Below are 24,634 nucleotides of genomic sequence, written 5' to 3' on the forward strand. Positions count from 1 at the left end.
ATAGGGCATCTGCCCCTTCCCCCAACAGTCCTGACCAAGGGTTCCGGCCCGAAACGTCGACCGATCTTTTCCATGGATGCTGCCCGACCTGCTGAGTTCCTCCGGCGTGTTGTGAGTGTTAATTTGAAAAACAGAGAATGCGAGATAAATGGACTACAGTCCCCAAAATGCATAGCGAGGCACCGACCAATCGGAAGCCGTTGTGCTTCCGGTTACGCGATTCTGCTGTTTTATTGACAAAGGTAAACGAATCAGAAGGTGGCTTGGGGTACGGTTGTTGTGGTACGTCGGTGTCACGTCTAGGTGAGGGTTATGATGTTTTAAAATGTCTTCCATTTGTGCGTGCTGCCAGTGTGAGATTGAATGGGCTCCCACTGTAGTACAGAAGCCGAGAGTAGGGTGTTATCGTCTGTCCTAGTTGCTGTGTGTTCACTGGGGCCGGGGACATGGCCACTAGTTGAATTGGGCCTCGCATCTCCAATAACCTCTTTGTTGTCAGCTATTTGTTTAACAATGCCAAAACTGTTCTTTGTTTTATTTGCATGTTACAATGGTGACAACCTTCAACGGCGCATCATGGGCTATAAAATGCATTGGGAGATTGTGCAGGTACAGGTTGAGTACTCCTTATCCGAAATGCTTGGGGCCAGGCGTATTTCTCATATTGGATTTTGGAATGAGATAGCTTTGAATCGCCATAATTTCCGATCCTGAATTTATGTCCTACCGGTATGCAGTTTGTCTTACACTTGTTCATCACACATATTTATTGAACAGTAAAAGATATATGCAATTAATTTAATGAAACTATAATGTGAGCAGGGAACAAAGTACAACAGCAGCATCGGGAGAATACTTGAATCAGCTGCTGAGTAACAACAAACAACGGCAGGCTTTCATTCTCCATCTATAATACCGTGTTTTGATTAAAAGGTCATTGTACGAGAAAATCTGCTGGAAATCCGAGCAACACGCTTAAAATGCTGGAGGAACTCTGCAGGCCAGGCAGTATTTAGGAAAAGTACACTGTAATTGTATTTTACTTTTTTTTTAGTTTTTATATAAGGAATAAAAGCAATCAGCATTGTAGACTTGTTCTGGTGTTAGATTTTTTTTATCAGCAGCGATCTTGGCAAACTCATCAATACATTTCTCTGCTGTTCCATGATCAGCAGAAGCTCTATCTTTAAAATATGCAAAATCTTTTAAAATTTAATGCCATGCCTTTTCTTAAATTTCTGCAACCAACCTGTTGAATATTCACAATTCCCTTCAATTCATCATGTTCATCATGTTAGATCTTTGCTTGCTTCATGATCAGCATACTGTTAAAATGGCATATGTTAGCTCCAACAGTGATGAATCCACTCTTTCAATACACGTTCAGGATCTTCATTTTTTGTTTTATGCAGTGTTTTTCTATTTTTCATTAACTTCTATTCATTACATATGTGTGGTCACTTCTCAGAACTGTCTGTAGTGCGCAGAGACCTGTGCATCACCTGGAAACCTTACCAGCGCCTTGTGGAATTTTCCATTTGTGATGTCATGTCAGTGCTTAGGAATACAGATTTCAGGGATTTTTGGATAAGGGATACTCATCCTTTATAATTGTAAAGGCGTGCTTTGTTTCCTTAGTCACGTTTCTGTGGTGCGCAAGTAAGTAAGGATAGAGTATGTATTCCCTGTATATCAAATGAACTAAAGTTCAGTGCTGTGATGGTCATTCCGACAATTTCTTCCTGAAATGTTATGTGCACGTAAGTGCAGACATTGTGGTATTGGTATCTTTGCTCTGTAGTTTATATTGTTCATGTTAGTTTCTTTGGAATTATAGACTTTTACTCTGAGGGGTGGGTGAGATGGGATTAATTATTAAGTAGTATACTATATCTTGGGCAGTGTTGGCGCGTGGCCAGTGGTTAAGGCGTTAGTCTAGTGATCTGAAGGTCGCTAGTTCGAGTCTCAGCTGAGGCAGCGTGTTGTGTCCTTGAGCAAGGTACTTAACCACACATTGCTCTGCGACGACACCGTATTGGCCCTAGTGTATCAGCCCTAATGCCCTTCCCTTGGACAACATCGGTGGCATGGAGAGGGGAGACTTGCAGCATGGGCAACTGCTGGTCTTCCATACAACCCTGCCCAGGCCTGCGCCCTGGAAATCTTCCAAGGTGCAAATCCATGGTCTCACAAGACTAACGGATACCTATATATATTATATATCTTGGGCTGTTACAGAGGTCATGATTATGTTTTGAAATTGAGACAAATAGCTGAGTACAATGCAATGGAGATTCAAGGGGAGTAAATGCTGGAACTTGGTCAAATTTGGTCTGTGGCCAGGGACAAGAGGATGTGAATGCTAGTGAGGCAGGTAGGGTATACAAGAGGTAGTGCTGGAGGTGTACCTGCTCTTGAGCTTGCTCAACAGGTCTAATATTGTTGCTTCCTGTGCAGATAAGAATGGGGGCTGTAGGAAAGATGAGCAACCATACTGTGGAACCATGGTTCAGAGAACAGTTCTAGAGATGGCAGAGAAGAGAAATCTAGTTGTAATTGAGGGTAGTATAGTCAGGGGAATGGACATAATTCTCTGTCGTAAGGATTGAGAGTCCCGAAGGCTGTGTTATCTGCCTGTTGCCTAGGTTGCATCTGATTGCCCAGTAATTTGGAGTGAGAGGTTCAGTTCTTGTGGTCCATGTGGGTACCAATGACATAGGAAGAACAGGAAAGTGATTGTGCTGAGGGAATTTGAGCAGCTGGAGGACAAACTTAAAACACAGCTCCAAAAAGGTAATCTCTGGATTGTCACCTGATGCATGGGCAAACTGGCACAGGGTTAATAAGATCAGAGAGCTGAATGTGTGGATCTAAGATAGGTGCAAGAGAAGTGGGTTTGAATTTGTGAAATATTGGCACCGGTATTGGGAAAGGAGGGAGCTGTTCCAATGGGATGGGTGCCACCTGAATCCTGGTGGGACCAAGGTTCTGGTGAATCAGATAACAAGGGCTGTGGATAGGGCTTTGAACTCAACAGTAAGGGAGATGGGTTCAACAGGTTGGAAAATTATGGATTAAGTAAAAGGGAAGGAGAGTGCAGGAGATGTTACCAAAGTCTCCAGAAGGAATAATAAGACAAAAGGTTTAGAAATGGTAAGAATTTAACCTCAGATAAGATGCAGACAAAATTGAAACGAAGGGTGGTGAATACAGGACAGAAGGTCTTATATTTGAATGCCTATTGTAGATGGAATAAAGTAAATGACTATAGCATAGGTAGAAATTGGCAGATATGAAGTTGTGAACATCAGAATTGTGGTTAGAAGATCACAGCCGATGGCTTAATACCCAAGGATTCACATTGTATCAAAGGGGCAGGGCAGTAGGCAGGAGGGCATTGGGTAGCTGTTGGTTTAAAAAAAAACAAATCAAATCCTTAGAAATAAGTGATATGGGGTCAAAAGATGTAGAATCCTTGTGGGTAGAGCTGAGAAACTGGAAGGATAAAAAGACCCCGATGGGAGTTTTATACATGCCTCTGAACAGTGGTCAAAATGTGGGGTACAAATTACACTGGGAGATAGAAAAGGCATGTAAAAAGGGAAATGCTGTGATGACCACATCAAAGTTTCTGGTGAACGCAGCAGGCCAGGCAGCATCTCTAGGAAGAGGTACAGTCGATATTTCAGGCCGAGACCCTTCGTCAGGACTAACTGAAGGAAGAGCTAGTAAGAGATTTGAAAGTGGGAGGGGGAGATCTAAAATGATAAGAGAAGACAGGAGGGGGAGGGATGGAGCCAAGAGCTGGACAGGTGATTGGCAAAAGGGATATGAGAGGATCACGGGACAGGAGGCCTAGGGAGAAGGAAAGGGCGGGGGGAACCCAGAGGATGGGCAAGGGGTAGAGTCAGAGGGACAGAGGGAGAAAAAGGAAAGTAAGAGAAAGAATGTGTGTATATAAATAAATAATGGATGGGGTACGAGGGGGAGGTGGGGCATTAGTGGAAGTTAGAGAAGTCAATGTTCATGCCATCAGCTCCCTTTTCCTTCTCCCTGGGCCTCCTGTCCCATGATCCTCTCATATCCCTTTTGCCAATCATCTGTCCAGCTCTTGGCTCCATATCTCCCCCTCCTGTCTTCTCCTATCATTTTGGATCTCCCCCTCCCCCTCCCACTTTCACATCTCTTACTAGCTCTTCCTTCAGTTAGTCCTGACGAAGGGTCTCGGCCTGAAACGTGGACTGTACTTCTTTCTAGAGATGCTGCCTGGCCTGCTGCATTCACCAGCAACTTTGATGTGTGTTGCTTGAATTTCCAGCATCTGCAGAATTCCTCGTGTTTGCTATGATGACCATTGGGTTATTTCAATATGCAGGTAGATTAGGAAAATCAAATTGGTATTCGATCCCAAGAGAAGGAATTTCTGGAATGCCTATGAGATGGCTTTTTAGAGCAGTTTATGGTCAAGTCCATCAGGAAAAATTTTGGATTGGATGTTGTGTTTTCAAAGGGAGCCGAAGTAAAGGAGACTTTAGGAAACAGTGATCTCAATATGTTAGAATTCACCCTGCACATTGAGAAGGAGAAAAGTCAGATGTACCTTTACTACAGTGGAGTAAAGGGAATTACAAGGGCAAGAGAAAGAAGATAGCCAAAATTGATTGGAAGGGAACACCAACAGGATTGAAGGCTGAACAGCAATGGCCTGAGTTTCGGGGAGTAATTTGGAATCGAACCTGCAGAAAGAAGAAGAACCATTCTAAAGGGAGGTTGAGGCAACCATGGTTGACGAGGGAAGTCAAAACAGCTTAAAGGCAAAAGAGAGAGTACACAATATAACAAAGGTCAGTTGGAAGTTAGAGGATTGGGAGCTTTTAAAAACCAACAGAAGGCAATTAAAAAAGCAATAAGGAAAGAAAAGATGAAATTTGAAGGTAAGCTAGCCAATAATATGAAAGAGGGTACCAAAAGATTTTCAGATATATAAAGAACAAAAGAGAAGCAAGACTGGACATTGGACAGCTGGAAAATGACACTAGAGAATAGTAATGGGGAACAAGGAAATTCTGGACAAGCTGAATAAGTATTCTGCATTGGCCTTCACAGCGGAAGTCATCAGCCTGCCAGGAATTTGAGAGTGTAGGGGGCCGAAGTGAGCATGGTCACTATTACTAAGGAGAAGGTGCTTGGGAAACTTAAAAGTTTGAAAGTAGAACGGGAGGAAAAGATGGCGGTGCACCTGCGCGTGCACAGCCCTCCGGTGAAAAATAATACCGTATCTGTTAAATAGGGGCCATGGACAATTCTGATTTGATGGAGAATGGACGTGAAAGCACAGAGGAACATCTGGAGAAATTTCTGAAATGCCTGTTCGCTGCTGTTGTTACTGTGTGGTTGGAAGGGTAGGCCTCAAAATCCCCGGCCTTGCCTGCTTTTGGCGACTGAGAAGGAGTTTGAAACGTTTGGACAGAGATGGCGCTTAGTAGTCGGTGTCGGAGAGCTGATCAGAGCTCGAAGTTTTCGGATGACTCAGAGTTGGATTGTGGTCGGCACGGCAGGGAGAGTTTTTCTTCCTTCTCCCATCTGCGTGAGATGTGGGATATTTGAGAAACTTTGAACTTTACTGTGCTCGTGGACCTCTTCGTCAAGTTATGGTATTGTTACACTGTTTGTAACTATATGTTATAATTGCATGGTTTTGTCAGGTTTTTCAGTCTTGGTTTGTCCTGTGTTTTATGATAGCACACTGGAGGAAATATTGTATCAGTTCTTAATGCATGCAATACTAAATGACAATAAAAGAGGACTACGTGTCTTCATAATCATAGATAAGTTACCTGAACCAGATGGACTATACCACAGGGTTCTGAAAAAGGTATCTGAAGAGACTGAGGGCATCAATAGTGATCTTTCAATAATCTACAGATTTTGGAGTTGTTCTGGAGGACTGGAAAATTTCCAGTGCCACTCCACTTTTAAGAAGGGAGGAAGGCAAAAGCTTGGAGTTTATCGACCAGTCAGTCTGACATCAGTGGTTGGCAAGGTGTTGGAGTCCATTATAAAGGAATGAGGCTTTGGGGTACTTGCAGGCACACGATAAAATAAGTGGAAGTCAGCATTGTTTCTTTAAGAGGAAGTACTGCCTGACAGATCTGTTGGAATTCTTGAGGAAATAACAAGGAGGATAGACTAAGGAGAGTCAGTGAATGTTTTTGACTTGGATTTTCAGAAGGCCTTTGACAAGGTGCCATACATGAGGCTGCTAGACAAGATAAGAGCCTGTGGTATTACAGGAAAGACACTAGCATGGAGAGAAGATTGGGTGACTGGTGGAAGGCAAAGAGTGGGAATAAAGGGTGTCTACTTTTGGCTGGCTGTTGGTAACAAGTGTTGTTGGGTATGCAACTTTTCATATATACAGAAATGTGCTGTAAAAGGGCCAGTAGCTTCATGAAGGATTCCACCTATTCTGCTCAGGGAGGAGACTATGTAGCATCCATGCCAGGACCACCAGGCTCAAAAGCAGTTACTTTCCCAAAGCAATAAGGCTGATCAACACATCCAACCACCAACCCACACCTCTGTACCCCCACCGCCACTACTTTATTAAATGGACATTCAATCAATCTATGTTTGTAAGCTATCTTATGTATTTATATTTATTGTCTTTTTTTATTATTGTGTTCTTTATCTTTTTTTGGTGTAGCATTGGAGCCAGAGTAACTATTATTTCATTCTCCTTTATACTTGTGTATTGGAAATTACATTAAACAATTTTGAATCTTATATGCTAATGATTTGTATCACAGAATTGGTGGCTTTTTAGTCAAGTTTTGGAGGATAGAAAGATAAGTGGAGGAGCAGGTAGTACGGAAGAAATAGGGAGTCTGCAGAAGGACTTGGACAGATCAGGAAAATTGGCAAAGGAGTGGCAGATGGAACACAATGTAGGGAAGTTTATGGTAATGCAATTTGGTAGAAGGGATAAGGTGTAGACTATTTTCTAAACGGGCAGCAGATTTAGAAAGTGGAGGTCCTCCGCTGGACGTCCTAGTGCAGGATTCCCTAAAGATAAATTTGCAGGCTGAGTCAGTAGTAAAGAGACAAATGTAATGATTGCATTCATTTTGAGAGGCCTAGAATATGAAAGCAAGGATATGATGCTGAGACTTCATAAGGCATTGCTCAGACCACATCTGGAGCACTGTGGGCAGTTTTGGGCCTCTTATCTAAGAAAGGATGTGCTGGCATTGGAAGGGGTCTAGAGGAGTTTTACGAGAATGATCCTGGGAATGGAAGGGTTATTGTATAATAAGCATTTGATGGTTCTGGGCCTGTGCTCACTGGTGTTTCAAAGCACACGATAAGCGCTCGTGGAAACCTACCAAATATTGAAAGGCCTAGATAGTGTAGGAGAGCCTAGGACCAGACAGCACAACCTCAGAATAGAAGGACATCCCTTTAGAACATAGATGAGTAGCAGTCTGTGGAATTAATTGCCACTGACTCTTCTGAGCAACACACAAAAAATGCTGGGGGAACTCTGCAGGCCAGGCAGCACCTATGAGGAAAAAAAGTACAGTCAACGTTTCAAGCTGAGACCCTTCGGCAGGACTGGAGAGAAAAAGCTGAGGACTAGGTTTAAATGGTGGGGGGGTGGTGGAGGAGAGAGAGAAACACAAGCTGATAGGTGAAACCTGAAGGAGGAGGGATGAAGACAGTAGCTGGGAAGTTGGTTGGTGAAAGGGATATAGGGCAGGAGAAGGGGCGTCGGATCGAAGAGGATAGAAGGCCATGGAAGAAAGAAAAGGGGGGAGGAGCTCTAGAGGGAAGCAATGGGTGGGCAAGGGGATAAGGTGCCAAATTTTGCACTATCTGTTTAATTTAACTTTTTAGGTGTTGGCCCAAAACATCAACTGCTTATTAATTTCCATAAATGCTGCCTGACCTGCAGAATTCCTCTGTACTCTAATTTACAGTTTTATTACTATGTATTGCAATGTGGTGATTGCTTGGCATCCGTCTGCCTTGAAGGAGAATGGGTGATGATGATCATCATCACAAGCCTGGGTGGAAGGTATGGAGATCCTGAGATGTCCAATCGTCAAGATCTCCCTCTCGGCCTCACCAGTGTAGTCCAAAGGAAAGCTTATGAATCAGTACGTTTGGCACCAGCTTGTCCTGCAGAAGGATGTTCAATGACGTCCAGCTGCCTTATGGGCTCCACTCCGGATTTGCTGTCCGGGTTTACTTCCGTAGCCCTTGTCTCTCCCGAGGCTGCTCACAAGGCAGTGGGGCTAGTTACCCATCGCTGGAGCCCTGGTTCATGAGCACCAGGGTGTGTCCACACAACAGTGGGCCTGCATGCTACATGTGAAAGGGCCAGACCTCCTTCCTGTCCTCTGTAGTTCAGCTTGAGTCTGAAAGGAGTTCAGTTTCTGTGTGTCACCTTCGAGGAGGCACTACATGAGGCTTGCTGTTGGAGAGGTTATGTGCTGTCAGGGTGAGGCTTGCACATTCAGCTCTCTTTTTTGCAAGACTGCTAGCCAGCAGTGGAAGCTGAAAGTGAGAGCGACAATCACTACTGCAGTGGAAGCATCACAGCAACCATTTTGACAGCATTGCAATGTACTGCTGCTGCATAACAACAATTTTCATGACATATGCCAGTGATATTGAACCTGATTCTGATTCTCTGGTGGTAGTAATAATGAACAGAGGCAATATCCTGGATGGTGAGATCCTTAATGATGGATGTCACCTTCTTGAGGCACTGCCTTTAGAAGATGCCCTTGATGAGTGGAGGATTGTGCCTGTGATGGAGCTGGCCGAGTCTACAGCCCTCTTCTGCCTTTTTTTGGCCTTGTGCATTAGAAGGGATTGTTTTTGAGCTGTCAGTGGGATACAAGGTCAGAGGAGGACTGATCCGCAGGAAGAATGGTGACAGCGGAAGAAGAAGAAAGACCTGATGAAGCATTGGGAGTCGAGCAGAAGAGTGTGGTATCAGCGGAGCTTCAGAAGCCTGGAGAACAAGGAAGCTGAGATAGAATATTGGGAGCTTGGAGTCAGATGAACAGCTTGAACAGCTTCTTTCCAACTGTGATAAGACTGCTGGATGGATCCTGACCCGGATCTGGGCCGTACCCTCCAAATATCCGAACCTGCCTCTCATTTTTTTTTTGCGCTACCTTATTTTCCCTTTTCTATTTGGAGGGTACGGCCCAGATCCGGGTCAGGATCCGTTCAGCAGTCTTATCACAGTTGGAAAGAAGCTGTTCCCAAATCTGGCTGTATGAGTCTTCAAGCTCCTGAGCCTTCTCCCAGAGGGAAGAGGGACGAAAACTGTGTTGGCTGGGTGGGTCGTGTCCTTGATTATCCTGGCAGCACTGCTCCGACAGCGTGCGGTGTAAAGTGAGTCCAAGGACGGAAGATTGGTTTGTGTGATGTGATTCTTTGTGGAAGTCAGGGACATGACAGGCATCAGGAAGAGTAGAAGAAGATATGCAGACCTTGGCATATTTTGGAAAGTGAGAGAAAGGGCCTGAAGGTAGCAATACATGGCAGAGATGGTAGAGTGTAGGGTACAGAGGGAAAACATAGGGAAAAGAGGCAAATTCAATGTACGTTCCTGAAATCCTGGATGGGGCTGAACTAGAAGGCTTGAAAACAGATGAAACCATCTGGGACAAGATAGCAGTAAAGACAACTATTGAGAGAGGGCATGGCTGTAATAGAAAGTCCATGGTAGAGGAACAGCAGAACAGTAGAAACCACAGGAAGGGAGCACCGTCGGAGGGAATCTCAGAATTTTCATTGAAGAGAAGAGGAAACTCTTCAGAGAAGAGACTTCATATTGGACACAATGAGTAGTAAAATGGAGTCAGATGAGAATATACAGTACTGTGTAAAAGTCTTAGGCACACATATAGCTGTGAGGAAAAAAAACAAACATCATGATATGTGAATGATGATAAACCTGATTCTGTTATGGGTCTTATTGTGGTTTAAGAGTGGGAAGGGTTCAGGCAGAGGGGAGTCATGTTTTGGAAAAGGGGAAGGGAGAGTGGGAAGCACCAGAGAGATGTTCTGTAAAGATCAATAAACCAGTTATTTAGGATCCAAAGACCTTGCCTGGTGTCTCAGGGCTGGTGTTATCCCTCCACCCCGGCACTCCTTCTCTGCCACCTGTCTCATGCCCCTTCCACAGTGTTCCACCCTCCCCATTCCAACATCCTTTGCTCCCACCAGATTTACAAACTCACTCTCCGCTCCACATTGACAGTGAGGTACTGTGCAAATGTCTTAGTACCCTAGCTATATGTCTGTGTCTGAGACTTTTGCTCAGTACTGCAGATGATGCATTCTGGAGTAAAATCTAAACTACTGGGATGAGCAGTATTTGTGGGGAGGAAAGGAATTGTTGATGTTTTGGGTTAAGATCCTGCATCAGACTTAAAGATCAATTTAGTTATAAGTCTACAAATATGTAAGAATCGTTTCCACCTTAGGTTGGGTCCAAAGCTTTTGGCCATACATGGATGAGAATTATTGGCAATTTCCGCAGAGATTTATCTTTCCAAAGTGTTCAGAATGTAGATTTGCAGCCAGAGGTTGAGATTCATTGCTGAGAAATTTCCAAATTAAAGCCTAAACAACAGGAGGCATTAACTTGGTATGCTGAGCACTGAAGTGTAAGCACCAACGTCAGGCAAGTTAAGCTGATTTTAGATTTTGTGCTGTTCTACATTATCTAATTCCTTCCACATTGCTTCCAGAAGCAGACAGATTTTAAAAACAGCTGTCTGCTCTAAAAATACACATCCCACTTATGTTGGAAGCTTTATAAAGTGAATGACTAGAAGATTGTGCTCCATCTGTCTATCAAACTCTCTGTATGAATGTATCTTTGGCCACAAACCTGGCTGCTCATCGACTCTCAGACATGTGTATGGACCAAAAGACCATAAGGTATAGGAGCAGAATTAGGCCATTGAGCCCATTGAGTGTGCTCTGCCATTCCATCATGGCTGATCCCAGATCCCACACAACACTATAGACAAGCCTTCTCACCATATCCTTTATGCCCTGACCAATCAGGAAACGATCAGCTTCCGCCTTCTATATACCCACAGACTTGGCCTCCACTGCAGTCTGTGGCAGAGCATTCCACAGATTCACTACTCTCTGGCTAAAAAAAATTCCTCCTTACCTCTGTTCTAAAAGGTCACCCCTCAATTTTGAGGCCATGCCCTTTCGTTCTGGATACCCCCACCATAGGCAACATCCTCTCCATATCCACCCTATGTAGTCCTTTCAACATTCGGTAGGTTTCAATGAGATCCCCACGCATTCTTATAAATTCCAGTAAGTACAGGCTCAAAGCTCCCAAACGCTGCTCATATGTTAATCCCTTCATTCCTGGAATCATCCTCATGAACCTCCTGTAGACTGTCTCCAATGACAACGCATCCTTTCTGAGATATGGGGCCCAAAACTGTTGGCAATACTCTAAGCACAGCCTGAACAGTGTTCTATAAAGCCTCAGCATTATCTCCTTGTTTTTATATTCTGTTCCCCTTGAAATAAATGCCAACATTGCATTTGCTTTCTTTACCACCTGCAAACTGCAAACTTTGCCACAAAGCCATCAATTTCTTTATCCAAGTTATTGACAAACAATATGAAAAGTAGCAGCCCCTATACTCACCCCTGAGGAACACCATTAGTCATTGGCAGCCAAACAGAAAAGGCCATCTTTACTCCCACTCACTGCCTCCTGCCTGTCAGCCATTCATGCCATTATCTTTCCTGTAACACCATAGGATTTTATCTTGTTAAGCAGCCTCATGTGTACCATTGGGTTTCGCTTAACCTCATCCTACATTTTCTAGTCCCCCCCCCCCCCCCATATGCAGTTTTTGGTACAAAACTAGAAAAGATTAAAAGCTGAGGGGCTTTGCCACTTGGAATTTATTGAAGTGAAGGATATGAGAAATAGCATGAGAAGTCCATAAAGCCCCTTGAGCCTAGTTAATATCATAGCTTATGAATTTGCTGTTCACATTCCTTGGTATCCAGAAATCCATCAATTATAAACTTGAATATACTCAGGTTGCTAAGCTGGAGGATTCCAAAGATTACTGTGTGTAATGTGTGAAATTTATTAGTATGGATACTGAAAAGGTTAACATCTGGAAAGAGTCAGAAATAAGGGGTTTATTTCACATCAGCAGTCAGGTGAGATACTGTGAGATACTGCATGGATCATTGTTGCAGGCTCAACCACTTAGAATTTATATTAAAGACTTGATTGATTGAAGGGAGTAGGTTTTAATGAATGCATGTCCCTTGTTGGAAGCACCAATGCCCTTGAACAGAAAATCCTACAGTAAGTAGTGGATTGGACTCAGTCCTTCACAGGTAAATTCCTTCCAACTATTAAACGCATCTACATGAAACACTGTCACAGGAAAGCAGCATCCATCATCAGGGATCCCTACCACCATGCTTTCTTCTCGCCGCTGCCATCAGGAGGAAGGAACAAGAGCCTCAGGTTTAGGAACAGTTAACACAAAATGCTTTAGGAACTCAGCAGGTCAGGCTGCATTTATGGATTGGAGTAAGCATTGGACATTTTGACTGAGACCCTTAATCGGAACTGATAAGGGGTCTCGGCACAAAATGTTGATGGTTTAATCTTTTCCATAGGTGCTGCCTGGCCTGCTGAGTTCCTCCAGTAGTTAGTGTGTGTTGCTTTATATTTCTATCATCTGCAGATTTTCTCGTGTTCAGGAACAGTTATTACCCCTCAACCATCAGGTTTTTGAACAAAAGGGGATAACTTCACTCGCCCTATCATCGATATGCTCCCACAACCAATGGACACACTTTCAAGGACTTTTCATTTTGTTATTTATTAGTACTTGTTTAGATTTGCATTTGCACAGTTTGTTGTCTTACACATTTTGGCTGAACACCCTAATTGGGCGGTCTTTCATTAATTCTGTAGATTTCTTGTGTATGTCCACAAGGAAATGAATTTCAGGGTTGTGTGATTTACACAGTTGCAAGAAAAATGTTTGCCTTTGCAATTACCTGGTTTTCTGCACTAATTACTCATAAAATGTGGTCTGATCTTCATCTAGGTCACAATAATAGACAAACACAATCTGCTTAAACACACAAACAAATTGTACTTCTTCTCATCAATACTGAGTACACCTTTTAAACAATCACAGTGTAGGTTCAAAAAAGTATGTGAACCTCTGGACCATTGCCTTTGACAAAAGCTATTTGGAGTCAAGTGTTCCAATCAATGAGATGCATGCAGCTGGAAAAGGCTCAGGTCATTTCTAAAGACGTGAGTGTGCATCAGTCCACAGTAAGAGAAATTGTCTACAAATGGAGGAAATTCAGTACTCTTGCTACTCTCCCTAGGAGTGGATGTCCTCCAAAGATCACACCAAGATCACACCAAGAGCACACCATGCAATGCTGAAGGAGATGAAAAAGAACCCAAGGGTAACAGCAGCAAAAGGCCTGCAGAAACTTGCTAAAGTCTCTGTTCATGTGTCAGTTAAAAGAAAAACACTGAACAAGAAGGACACCACAGAGGAAACCACTGTTCTCCAAAACAAAAACGTTGCTGTACGTCTCTTTTGCAAAAGGCCATCTGGATGTTCCACAACCCTTCTTGGACAAAGTTCTGTGGACAGATGAGACAAAAACTGAACTTTTTGGCAGAAATGCATAGCATTTTGTTTGGAGGAAAAAGGGCACAGCATTCCAACACCAAATCTTAATCCTGACTGTGAGGCATGGTGGAAGGGACATCATGGTTTGGGGCTGCCTTGTTGCCTCAGTCCTGGACAGCTGGCAGTCATTAAGGGAACAATGAAATCAACATCATATCAAGACATTTTACAGGAGTATGTTTGGGTAGTGGTCCATCACCTGAAGCTTAATAGAAGTTGGATGATGCAACAAAACAATGATCCAAAACACAAGAGTAAATCAACAACAGAATTGTTTAAAAAGAAGAAAATTGTGTTTTGGAATGGCTAAGTCAGAATCCAGACCTTAACCCAACTCCAACTGAGATGCTGTGGCATGATCTGAAGAGGGCTGTATGCATGCAAGGTATCCCAGAAATATCAATGAACTGAAATGGTTGTGTATGGGGGAATAGTCTAAAATTCCTCCTCTCTGCATTGTGCAAGTCTGCTCAGCAGCTACAGGAAACGTTTGATGGAGGTTCTACCAGTTATTAAAAAATATTAAATAGGCTTCACATGCTTTTTTAGCCTAAACTGCGAATGATTAAACAATGTGTTCAATAAAGACGTGAAAAGTAGCATTGTTTGTGTGTTATCAGTTTAGGCAGATTGTGTTTGTCCACAATTGTGACTTAGATGAAGATCAGACCACATTTTATGTAATTAATGCATAAAAACAGGAATTGCAAAGTGTTCACAAACTGTTTCTTGCAACTGTATGTACTTTGATAATAAATTTACTTTGAACTATTGTTATTTATGAGGGAAGTTATAATTGGGAATTTGATGTATATTTTTGCCCTGACTTCAGCAAGGAGACTGCAAGTAGCCTCACTTCTGTGTTAATAATGTCTTTTGCCAATTTTCAGTTACTTTGCTTCTTCTGCCATTTTGCTATTTTCCAGTCTCTGTAACTTCGTCTTTTTTCAAACTGCAAAAGGGTCAATTTTTCTATGCCTGACAGTTGTGTAAACACATGGTGCATTTTTTTTAACCTACTTCATAGCATATTGTAGGGTGACAATGTTTGTCATTTATAAACAAAATTTAATATGGATTGGAGCAGTTAAATTGGATAGCTATATGGACAAGAAAGGAATGGAGCGTTATGAGCTGAGTGTAGGTCGGTGGGACTAGGTGAGAGTAAGAGTTCGGCACAGACTAGAAGGGCCGAGATGACCTGTTTCTGTGCTGTAATTGTTATATAGTTATATGGTTGTCTGGCATGAAGGGTACAGCCTCAGGTTAAGAACTAGATGTATTTTCTCTGAATAATATATGACCTAATAAGACCATCAGGCTGGGATTCACTACAATAGGAAACTGAACTCGAAATGAGTTTGAAATTGCATAAATAAATTTAAATTTTATTCCACCTGAAGTTTATTTGCTTAATAGGAATTTTTAATATGTTCATTTCTATTTGCAATTACTCTAGTTATGAGTCACTAAGTTCACGTCCAGCAAGATCTGGACGGTATTTTTTTGTGTGGTTATGAGTGGAAAGTAACTTTCATTCACTGGTCGCAATGTTACGGATAACCTGTTATACTGAACCCATATTCCCTTTATATTCAGTGATGTTGCCAATGATGAATCTTCCATCATCGAACATCCTTGGAACTTATAATTAACCCTAAACAAATGGGCTGAATGACTTTCTCTCAGAGGCACGGTACTTATTCACAGTTGAGTTTATTATATGTATAAGCATGTACGCACTTGTGCAAGTGTAAAACTTAACTTGCAGCAGCATCATATGAGCAGCATTCACCAGCAAAACATAAATCAAACATTAATTATGCACAATTTCAGGTATGTGGGGCTCATCAGTCTTGGACGGCAGCTTGCCTAGGTGAAGGAAAATTCTGATTTTAAACCTTCGCTGCCTTGCGACGATACCCGTGCATGGGAAAGGCTTTGGGAGTAAGCCCCAGAGGAAGAAATCTGGAGCCGGGCTCCCTAAGGCAGTTTAGTGTTGTTTACAAATTCAGTCAGGCAACCTCTGCGAAAACACTGGTGCTAAGCTAAGCTATAGCGGCCCTTCCCTTGGACTACATCAGTGACATAGAAACATAGAAAACCTACAGTACAATACAGCCCTTTGGCCCACAAAGCTGTGCCGAACATGTCCTTAAATTAGCACAAACAACAGGGATTCTGCAGATGCTGGAAATTCAAGCAACACACATCAAAGTTGCTGGTGAACGCAGCAGGCCAGGCAGCATCTCTAGGAAGAGGTACAGTCGACGTTTCAGGCCGAGACCCTTCGTCAGGACTTAAATTACCTAGGCTTACCCATAGCCCTCTATTTTTCTAAGCTCCATGTACCTATCCAGGAGTCTCTTAAAAGACCTATTGTTTCTGCCTCTACCACCGCCACCGGCAGCCCATTCCATGCACTCACCACTCTCTGCGTTTAAAAAAAACAGAACTTACCCCTGACATCTCCTCTGTACCTACTTCCAAGCACCTTAAAACTATGCCCTCTCGTGCTAGCCATTTCAGCCCTGGGGAAAAAGCCACTGACTATCCACACAATCAATGCCTCTCATTATCTTGTACACATCTATCAGGTCACCTCTCACCCTCTGTTGTTCCAAGGAGAAAAGGCCAAGTTCACTCAACCTATTCTCATAAGGCCTGCTCCCCAATCTGGGCAACATCCTTGTAAGTCTCCTCTGCACCCTTTCTATGGTTTCTACATCGTTCCTGTAGTGAGGCGACCAGAATTGAGCACAGTACTCCCAAGTGGGTCTGACCAGGGTCCTATATAGCTGCAACATTACCACTCGGCTCTTAAACTCAATCCCACGATTGATGAAGGCCAATGCACCATATGCCTTCTTAACCACAGAGTCAACCTGCGCAGCAGCTTTGAGTGTCCTATGGACTCGGACCCCAAGATCACTCTGATCCTCCACACTGCCAAGAGTCTTACCATTAATGCTACATTCTGCCATCTTATTTGACCTACCAAAATGAACCACCTCACACTTATCTGGGTTGAACTCCATCTGCCACTTCTGCATGGGCAACAGCCGGTTCTTCAAATATTCCCACCCAGGCTTGCACCCTAGAGAGGACACAGTCCACCAGAGGCGCAAACCCATGATCCCCTGGGATTGACGGCTGCCTATACATATATGCACAATTAAAAAAATAGCAGTTCACTTTAATGCAAAGTGGTCATAGTGTTCCAAAATTACAGTGACTAAGGTTTTGCCTATTGGTTCAAGAACCAGATGGTTGAAGGGAGGTAGCTGTATTTGAACCTTGTGGTGTTAAAATTTAAGCTTCTGTTCTTCCTGCCTGATTTTTTTGAATTCCATTTAAGAATTTCTGCAAGGCGCATCAGGAAAAGAACACAATAGAATTTTCTCCATTTTATAGATAACTGCAGTTCAAGTGACACTCTGGAACACCATTCAGCTTGAAGCAGCCCACTTGGTTGGTGCTTCCTTATTAACTTAAACATTCACTTTCCCTATCACTATACATCATGACACCTATAAAAGATACTGCAGCTACTTATCTTGAGTGCTTCAGCAATGCCTTCCGAAGCAGCAATATCTACCATCTAGAAGCGTTGAAAGAAGAGAGATGTGGAAATACCATCACCTTCAAGTCACATATTGTGAATAAATATTGCTGGAATTCCCTTTATCATACACTTCCTGTTTCAAGGATAGAAGTTTCAAATGCTGGCATAGCCAGTGATGCCCAAATCATATGAATTAACCTTTAACAAAAAAGTCATTATCTTCCATGAGCAAGCCAGTTGAACAACATGTTAGATGTATAAAAAAGAGCCCAGATACAATGAGCAGTTCATTAGGAATGTTGGCTTTTATTGCTAGAGGTTTGAACGCAAACATATTTGAATTGAACCAACGTGTCTTTTGGCAATTATATATAGAACGTAGCAAAAGTTAACCAAATGAAGTCCTGGAATAGTGAGTATTAGGCATTTGTCCTACGAGGAAAGGTTGAGCAATCAGAACCTGTACTGTCTTGAGCATGGAAAAATGTGAGGTGAAGTCATTGAAGCTTACAGAATTCTGACAGGTAGCTACAGGTATGGTATCTCCTCAAACTGGTCACATTCTTAAAAATTGGTATCAAATTCAGTCTCAAAGTCAAATTTATGACGATGATGAGAAGATATTTCTCTATGCACTGGACTGTGACTCTTTAGAATAATTTCCCTAAGAGACATGAAGTTTAGTTATGAAGGCAGAGGATGATAGATTTTTGGTTATTAAGAGAATCATAGGATGTGATGTTAGTGGCATAACTTTATCAAATGTCACAGCAAGCAAGAGGGCCTGAATACCTGACTTCTACTATCTCTTACATTCTTCATTCTTCTGACTAATTTGGTAGGTTCATTGTTGTGTATTAGTCATATTAATTTGTAACTAAATAGCTAATTGATTTGAGAAACAAATCTCAAAGGCAATGGGCCCAGATGGCGTCCCAGGACGGGTTCTCCGGGCCTGTGCAAGCGAGCTAGCTGGAGTGTTTGCTGACATCTTCAACTGCTCCTTGCTTCAGTCCGAGATCCCCTCGTGTTTTAAGAAGGCAACGATAATCCCGGTGCCGAAGAAGAGCAAGGTGGCATGCCTGAATGACTATCGACCTGTGGCTCTGACATCAATTGCTATGAGGTGCTTCGAGAGATTGGTTATGGCACACATCAACCACAGCCTACTGGTCAACCTTGACACTTTGCAATTCGCCTACCAGAGCAACAGGTCAACGGCAGATGCCATCTCTCTGGCCCTACATTCCTCCTTAGAACACCCGGAGAATAAAGACGCATATGTAAGGCTCTTTTTCATTGACTACAGCTCTGCCTTTAATACCATCATTCCAAATAAACTGATTTCTAAGTTCCGGACCCTGGGCCTTAGCACTCAGATCTGCAGCTGGATCTTCAACTTCCTCACAGACAGGACCCAGGCTGTAAAAATAGGGGACAAGCTCTCCTGTACAATCACTCTGAGCACCGGTGCCCCACAATGCTGTGTACTCAGCCCCCTGCTGTACTCACTGTACACCAATGATTGTGTAGCCAAGTTTCCATCAAACTCAATATATAAGTTTGCTGATGACACAACAATTGTAGGCCGTATCTCGGGTAATGATGAGTTTGAGTACAGAGAGGAAATTAAGAACCTGGTGGCACGGTGCAAAGACAATAACCTATCCCTCAACATCAGCAAGATGAAGGAAATGGTTGTTGACTTCAGAAGGAGTAGCGGACCGCATGACCCAATTTACATTGGTGGTGCGCAAGTGGAATAGGTCAAAAACTTTAAGTTCCTCGGGGTCAATATAACAAATGACCTGACTTGGTCCAACCAAGCAGAATTCGCTGCCAAGAAGGCCCACCAGCACCTTTACTTCCTGAGAAAACTAAAGAAATTTGGCCTGTCCCCTAAAACCCTCACTAATTTTTATAGATGCACCATAGAAAGCGTTCTTCTAGGGTGCATCACAACCTGGTATGGAAGTTGTCCTGTCCAAGACCGAAAGAAGCTGCAGAAGATCATGAACACGGCGCAGCACATCACAGAAACCAATCTTCCATCCGTGGACTCACTTTACACCACACGCTGTTGGAGAAGTGCTGCCAGGATAATTAAGGACATGACCCACCCAGCCAACAGACCTTTTATCCCTCTTCCCTCCGGGAGAAGGTTCAGGAGCTTGAAGACTTGTACGGCCAGATTTGGGAACAGCTTCTTTCCAACTGTGATAAAACTGCTGAACGGATCCTGACCCGGATCTGGGCCATACCCTCCAAATATCCGGATCTGCCTCTCGGTTTTTTTGCACTACCTTACTTCCCATTTTTCTATTTTCTATCTTTGATTTATAATTTAAATGTTTAATAGTTACTAATTTTAACTATTTTTAATATTTAATATTTGTAATCCAGGGAGTGTGAAGCGCAGACTCAAATACCGCTGTGCTGATTGTATGTTCTAGTACTAATTGTTTGGCTACAATAAAGTATAAAGTATCTCTATACATTATTGCGCTCACTGGTTCCTGGGTATTAAGAAAGTGAGAGAGATTTGAAGAGTGCAGTTTTAATCTTGTAATTTTGCTTGTCCTTGTGGCCATTATTTTGTGGGTATGGTCTGATTTGATTTGTTTCCATGTTCAACAATTTTGAGGGTTAGATTACAAGAGCATTTGGGTCAGTTTCACATGTTTAAAATTATTCTTTGATTTTACACAGTTTCTGCAGCAGCATCTCTATTGCTTTGTTCCTGGTGTGTATGATATTTGAAAAACAAAATGTGCGGTTATGTCTTTGTTACTCTGGTGTCATAATTCCTTACGTTAATTTGTTCCAATGCAAGTACATTTTAAGAGATGGAAGATACTCAGATAAAATGAATATTGATAAAATATGACCCAACACTAAGAGCGTAAGTTTTAAGTTGCTACTGAGTCACTTGAACTGAGTGGTAAATGGTTACATACAAGATGGTGGCAGGAATACTAACAAAAATAGCAAGGATTTCTGTTATTGATGACTTCTGCTGTTAGAAATTTATGCTCAAGTCAGATAAGGGCGTTTGTCCTGCATCTTAACATGTAATAATCAACTGGAAAGCTTCAAGTAAACATCCTGCAGTACATTAAGTTTGAAAAATAGAAAGCTTTCTGTGGCATGTAACCTGTACCAGGTAGTAGGACTGCTTTATAAATAAATGATCTCTTTTCTGATTTTCTGAATTTCTATCAGGCGTAAAACCAGAGGTGACAATTAGTGGTATGACATACTAGTAAGGAGCTATGTCTGCAATACAGTTGTACAGGTAAGACATTTGCATTACAATACCAGTAAGAAATTTGAGGTACTAGCCTTTTGGGTTACAAAAATTCACGCTTATAGAATTCACAAATAACGATCCAAAAATTTGCCATAATAAAATTTGTTCTCGGGTTTATGTATAAATAAATAATTTGACATAGAAACTGTTTTCAGCTTGCATTTTCTTGATACCTTTGAAGATGATACAGCTTTGTGATATGGAGAATCACAATATCGACCTTTTTGGAACATAATTTCCCTCGTCTCCCCCCGCCCACCCCCCAACCCCGTATCATGGGTCTGTCTGCATCTTCACTGATATATTAAGCAAAACTTGCTTTTGCAGCAATTTGTTTTACTTTACTTTGTCAGTTTGTACCTTAAAAATGTTGAAATAACTTGTATTGCACACTAAGCATAACCAAGCTGTTCAAAATATGATTATTAAAGTGAAATTAGGTAAAAAAATATTTTAAGGAGTGTTTAATATTTTACTATCTTTCAGAAAATTGTTTCATGTAATTATATTTTCTTTTATTGTCTTTGGTTAATGATGATGAATTGCAAAAGGATGACTTTTGTTTTTTTGTGTTACCTAAGACTTTTCTTTTCAAAGGGACCATGAATATATGAGATAGTGGCTACGGCTTCAAAGAACTTGATCATGAACACTGACCTGTGGAAAACAATCACTGTTGCCAAGCAGGAGAAGCACAGAAATCTGTATCTAAATTACAAGAACCTCCGCAAATTCCCTCATGAATTACTGAAAGATGGCGGCTCACGTCACTTAGAACATCTCTATATGAAGATGAATTCATTAACAACTCTGGTACATTTAACATTTCTAGTACTTGGTTGCTTTCTGTTTTTAAGGCAAATTTTGTGGGTGCTTTTGTGATACCGGCTTTATTAGGTTTAACGGCTGACAGATATATTTTGAATTGTGCCCGTATCAGACTGAATGTAGAACTGGAAGGTTTTACATGTTTAATGTGGAAGAGAATAGGATTGAGATAGATAATAAATCAGACATGATGGAATGGTGAAGCAGACTCGATGGGCCAAAATGGCCTAATTCTGTTCCTGTGACTTATGATCAGTCTGATCTGAGGTAGCCGATTACAGACAAAATGATGATTAGGATATTAATAAAAATAGCAAGGGTCCCTATTGCTTACGACTTACACTATTGGAAATTTGTGTGGAAGTTAAATGAGAATCATCCTACTTCTCTAATTGGGTGGTATCTAAACATCATCACACAAAGTGCTGAAGGAACTGGGCAGGTCAGGCAGAATCAATGGAGGGTAATAAATGGTCAATGTTTATGGCAGGGATCCTTTGTTAGCTTTTTATTCCCCACTGTAGATGCTGTATGACTTGCCAAGTTCTTCCAGCATTTTTTGTGTGCATTGCTCTGGATATCCAGCATTTGCAGAACATCTTGTGTTTATGGCATCTTAGCATGTTTTATTGTCCACAAGCAAGTAATGTTCACTTGGATAAGATTTCAGGATGCAACGATAGTGCATAACGGAAGCCTAGAAAATGAGAGGGGGTAGTCAAAATCAAGGAAGAAACCAAAATGAAAATGATTCTGCACTGTGAAAACAAGAGGAAAATGGAATTATTCCATTAGCCAAAGATAAAAGATCTTGGAGCTACATTTGTTGCTTCATTTGTGCTCTTTTTGGTGATTGGATATACTAATTGCCATTCAGTTCATGAGAGGTGCTGGATGAATACCTCAGCCTGGGGGGGAAATAGATGACAGCAATCTATATTTGGACTTCAGTATTTTGTTCTCTTTGACAGATGAAATTGCGACATAACAGTGATTTCATTTGTACTTGGGAACATATGGGAACACATCACTGTGGAAACTTTAAAACCAGCAGCAGTGAGCAGATTGCATTGAAGTTTTGTGTGGGCTGTTGTCATACTATGAAGGAGAAATATGAGATTGTTTTTGTAAATTCAATTTTACACTTCCAAAGGGTCACCTACAAAGTAAACACATGAAAAAAATTGTAAGTGCAATATTTTATTATTTTTAGCCAGAAAACCTTGGACAGAAGCTTCCAAATCTTATTGAATTGTGAGTATCAGTTCTTTGTTTATTTGCTGTTTAGTTCACATGGATTTTATTTCATTATATCTTCTTTGGCATCATTAAGGGAACAGCATAGTTTGCACTGTAGTATAGTGGCCAGTGGAGTTTGTACGTTCTCTCTGTGCCTGCACGGGTTTCCCTGGGTGTTCCAGTTTCCTCCCATATTCCAAGATTAGTAAGTTAATTGGTCACATGGTGTATTTGGGTAGCGCGGGCTCATGGTCCAGAAGGTTCTATTACCTTTCTGTATCGCTAAATAAGTAAAATTAACAATGAATGTACCTGGATACTGAAGTGAAATAGTCATATATACAATGTGACCACAAGTGCAGGTCAGAGGCTTAAGAATCTTATGGTGAGTAACTCGTCTCTTGACTCCCTAAAGCCTGTCCACCGTCGACAAAGCTCAAGTCATGAGTGCTGTGAAATACTCTCCACTTGCCTGAATGAGTGTAGCTTCAACAATGCTCAATAAGCTCGACGTCGCACAGCATTTAGTAGCAAGCTTTCTAGGCACCCTGTGCGTAACCATTTATTCATTCCACCATCAGGGAGGTGATAGGCAGGTGAGGAGAAGAGAATGGGTAAGAGGGGAACCAGAACCGAAAGAGAGAATGGGAAGGGGCAAAAAATTAGTGGAAGTTAGAGAAATCGTGTTCATGCCACCAGGTTGGGGACTACCCAGAGAGAATATGATGTGTTATTCCTCCAACCTGAATGTGGTCTCATCCTGTCAGTAGAGTAGGCCATGGATAGCACAGTAGCAACAGTTTGTACTCTTATATGATGCACTGCAGCCACTCACCAATACTCCTTAGACAGCTCCTCCCAAACACACGACCTCTAGCAGTCAAAAAGGCAAAGGCAGCACAAGAATGGAACACCACTATCTAGAAGTTGCCCTCCTGACATCACACAGCACTTAGTAGCCATCCTGACATGAAAGGATATCACCATTCCTTCACAGCTGTTGGCCAAAATCCTTGAACTCACTCCCTGAAACCATTGTGGGTATAGTCATGCCTCATGACTGCTGCAGTTCAAGAAGGCAGCTTACCACCACTTTATCAGGAGCAGTAAGGGGAGGGCAATTAAATGCTGGTTCACCTTGTAAGACTCATGTCCTTCAAATAAATATATATTGTAAATGCAATGTATAGACTTAAATTGCTTAATTTGCCGATAACTAATGGCATTTTACACCAACAAATGCAACACAGAAATGCTGAAGGAACTCAGCAAGTCAGGCAACATGTGTAGAGGGGAATAAACAGTCGATATTTATGGCCGAGACCCTTCATCAAGACTAGAAAGGAATGGGGCAGAGGCGCAAACAAGAAAGTGTGGGGAGGGAGTATGGGGAAGGAGTAAGAAGCTGCGAGCTAATTGGTGGAAGAGGTAAAGGCTGAAGAAGAAGGAATCTTTTAGGAGAGAAAAGTGAACCATGGCAGAAAGGGAAGGAGGGTCATAAAGCCATGAGGGTCATCAGAAGGAGGTGATAGGCAGTTGAGAAGGGGTGAGACGAGAACCATAATGGGGAATGGAAAAAGAGAGAAGGGGAAAAGGGAGAAATTACCAGAAGTTAGAGAAATGGATGTTTATGCCACCAAGTTGGAGGCTACTGAGACAGAATATGATATGTTGCTCTTCCAAACTGAGTGTGGCTTCATTGTGGATGTAGACGTGGCCATGGATAGATATGTTGGAATTGGGAATGGGAAGTTGAATTGAAACAAGCGGCCACTTGGAGATCCTGCCTTTTGTGGTGGATGGACTGAAGGTGCTCGATCAAGTCTACATTGGGTTTCATTGATGTACAGGATGCCATACTGGAAGCACCAGATCCAATTGATGACCCTGACATACTCCCAGGTGAAATGTCACCTCACCTGGAAGAACTGTTTGGGG

At 42.1% G+C, this 24,634-nt stretch overlaps 1 protein-coding gene across 5 annotated transcripts in view; it reads left to right on the forward strand.

The window, feature by feature from the left end:
• Window positions 1-215: 215 nt before the first annotated feature.
• The window catches only part of lrrc28 (leucine rich repeat containing 28), a 92,858-nt gene continuing 68,439 nt past the window's right edge, over window positions 216-24,634 (forward strand). For 2 of the 5 annotated variants that reach the window (XM_072278250.1, XM_072278254.1), the window contains exons 1-4: window positions 216-303; window positions 20,542-20,614; window positions 21,211-21,442; window positions 22,671-22,711. In XM_072278250.1, coding sequence (XP_072134351.1) covers window positions 21,275-21,442; window positions 22,671-22,711 — 209 coding nt within the window. In that variant the 5' untranslated portion in view covers window positions 216-303; window positions 20,542-20,614; window positions 21,211-21,274. The remainder of the gene's footprint in view (window positions 304-20,541; window positions 20,615-21,210; window positions 21,443-22,670; window positions 22,712-24,634) is intronic. The other 3 variants (XM_072278251.1, XM_072278253.1, XM_072278252.1) reach the window with 3 other exon arrangements.

This window comes from Mobula birostris, chromosome 14 (assembly GCF_030028105.1).
Source record: "Mobula birostris isolate sMobBir1 chromosome 14, sMobBir1.hap1, whole genome shotgun sequence".
In the NCBI taxonomy this organism is placed as follows: Eukaryota; Metazoa; Chordata; class Chondrichthyes; order Myliobatiformes; family Myliobatidae; genus Mobula; species Mobula birostris.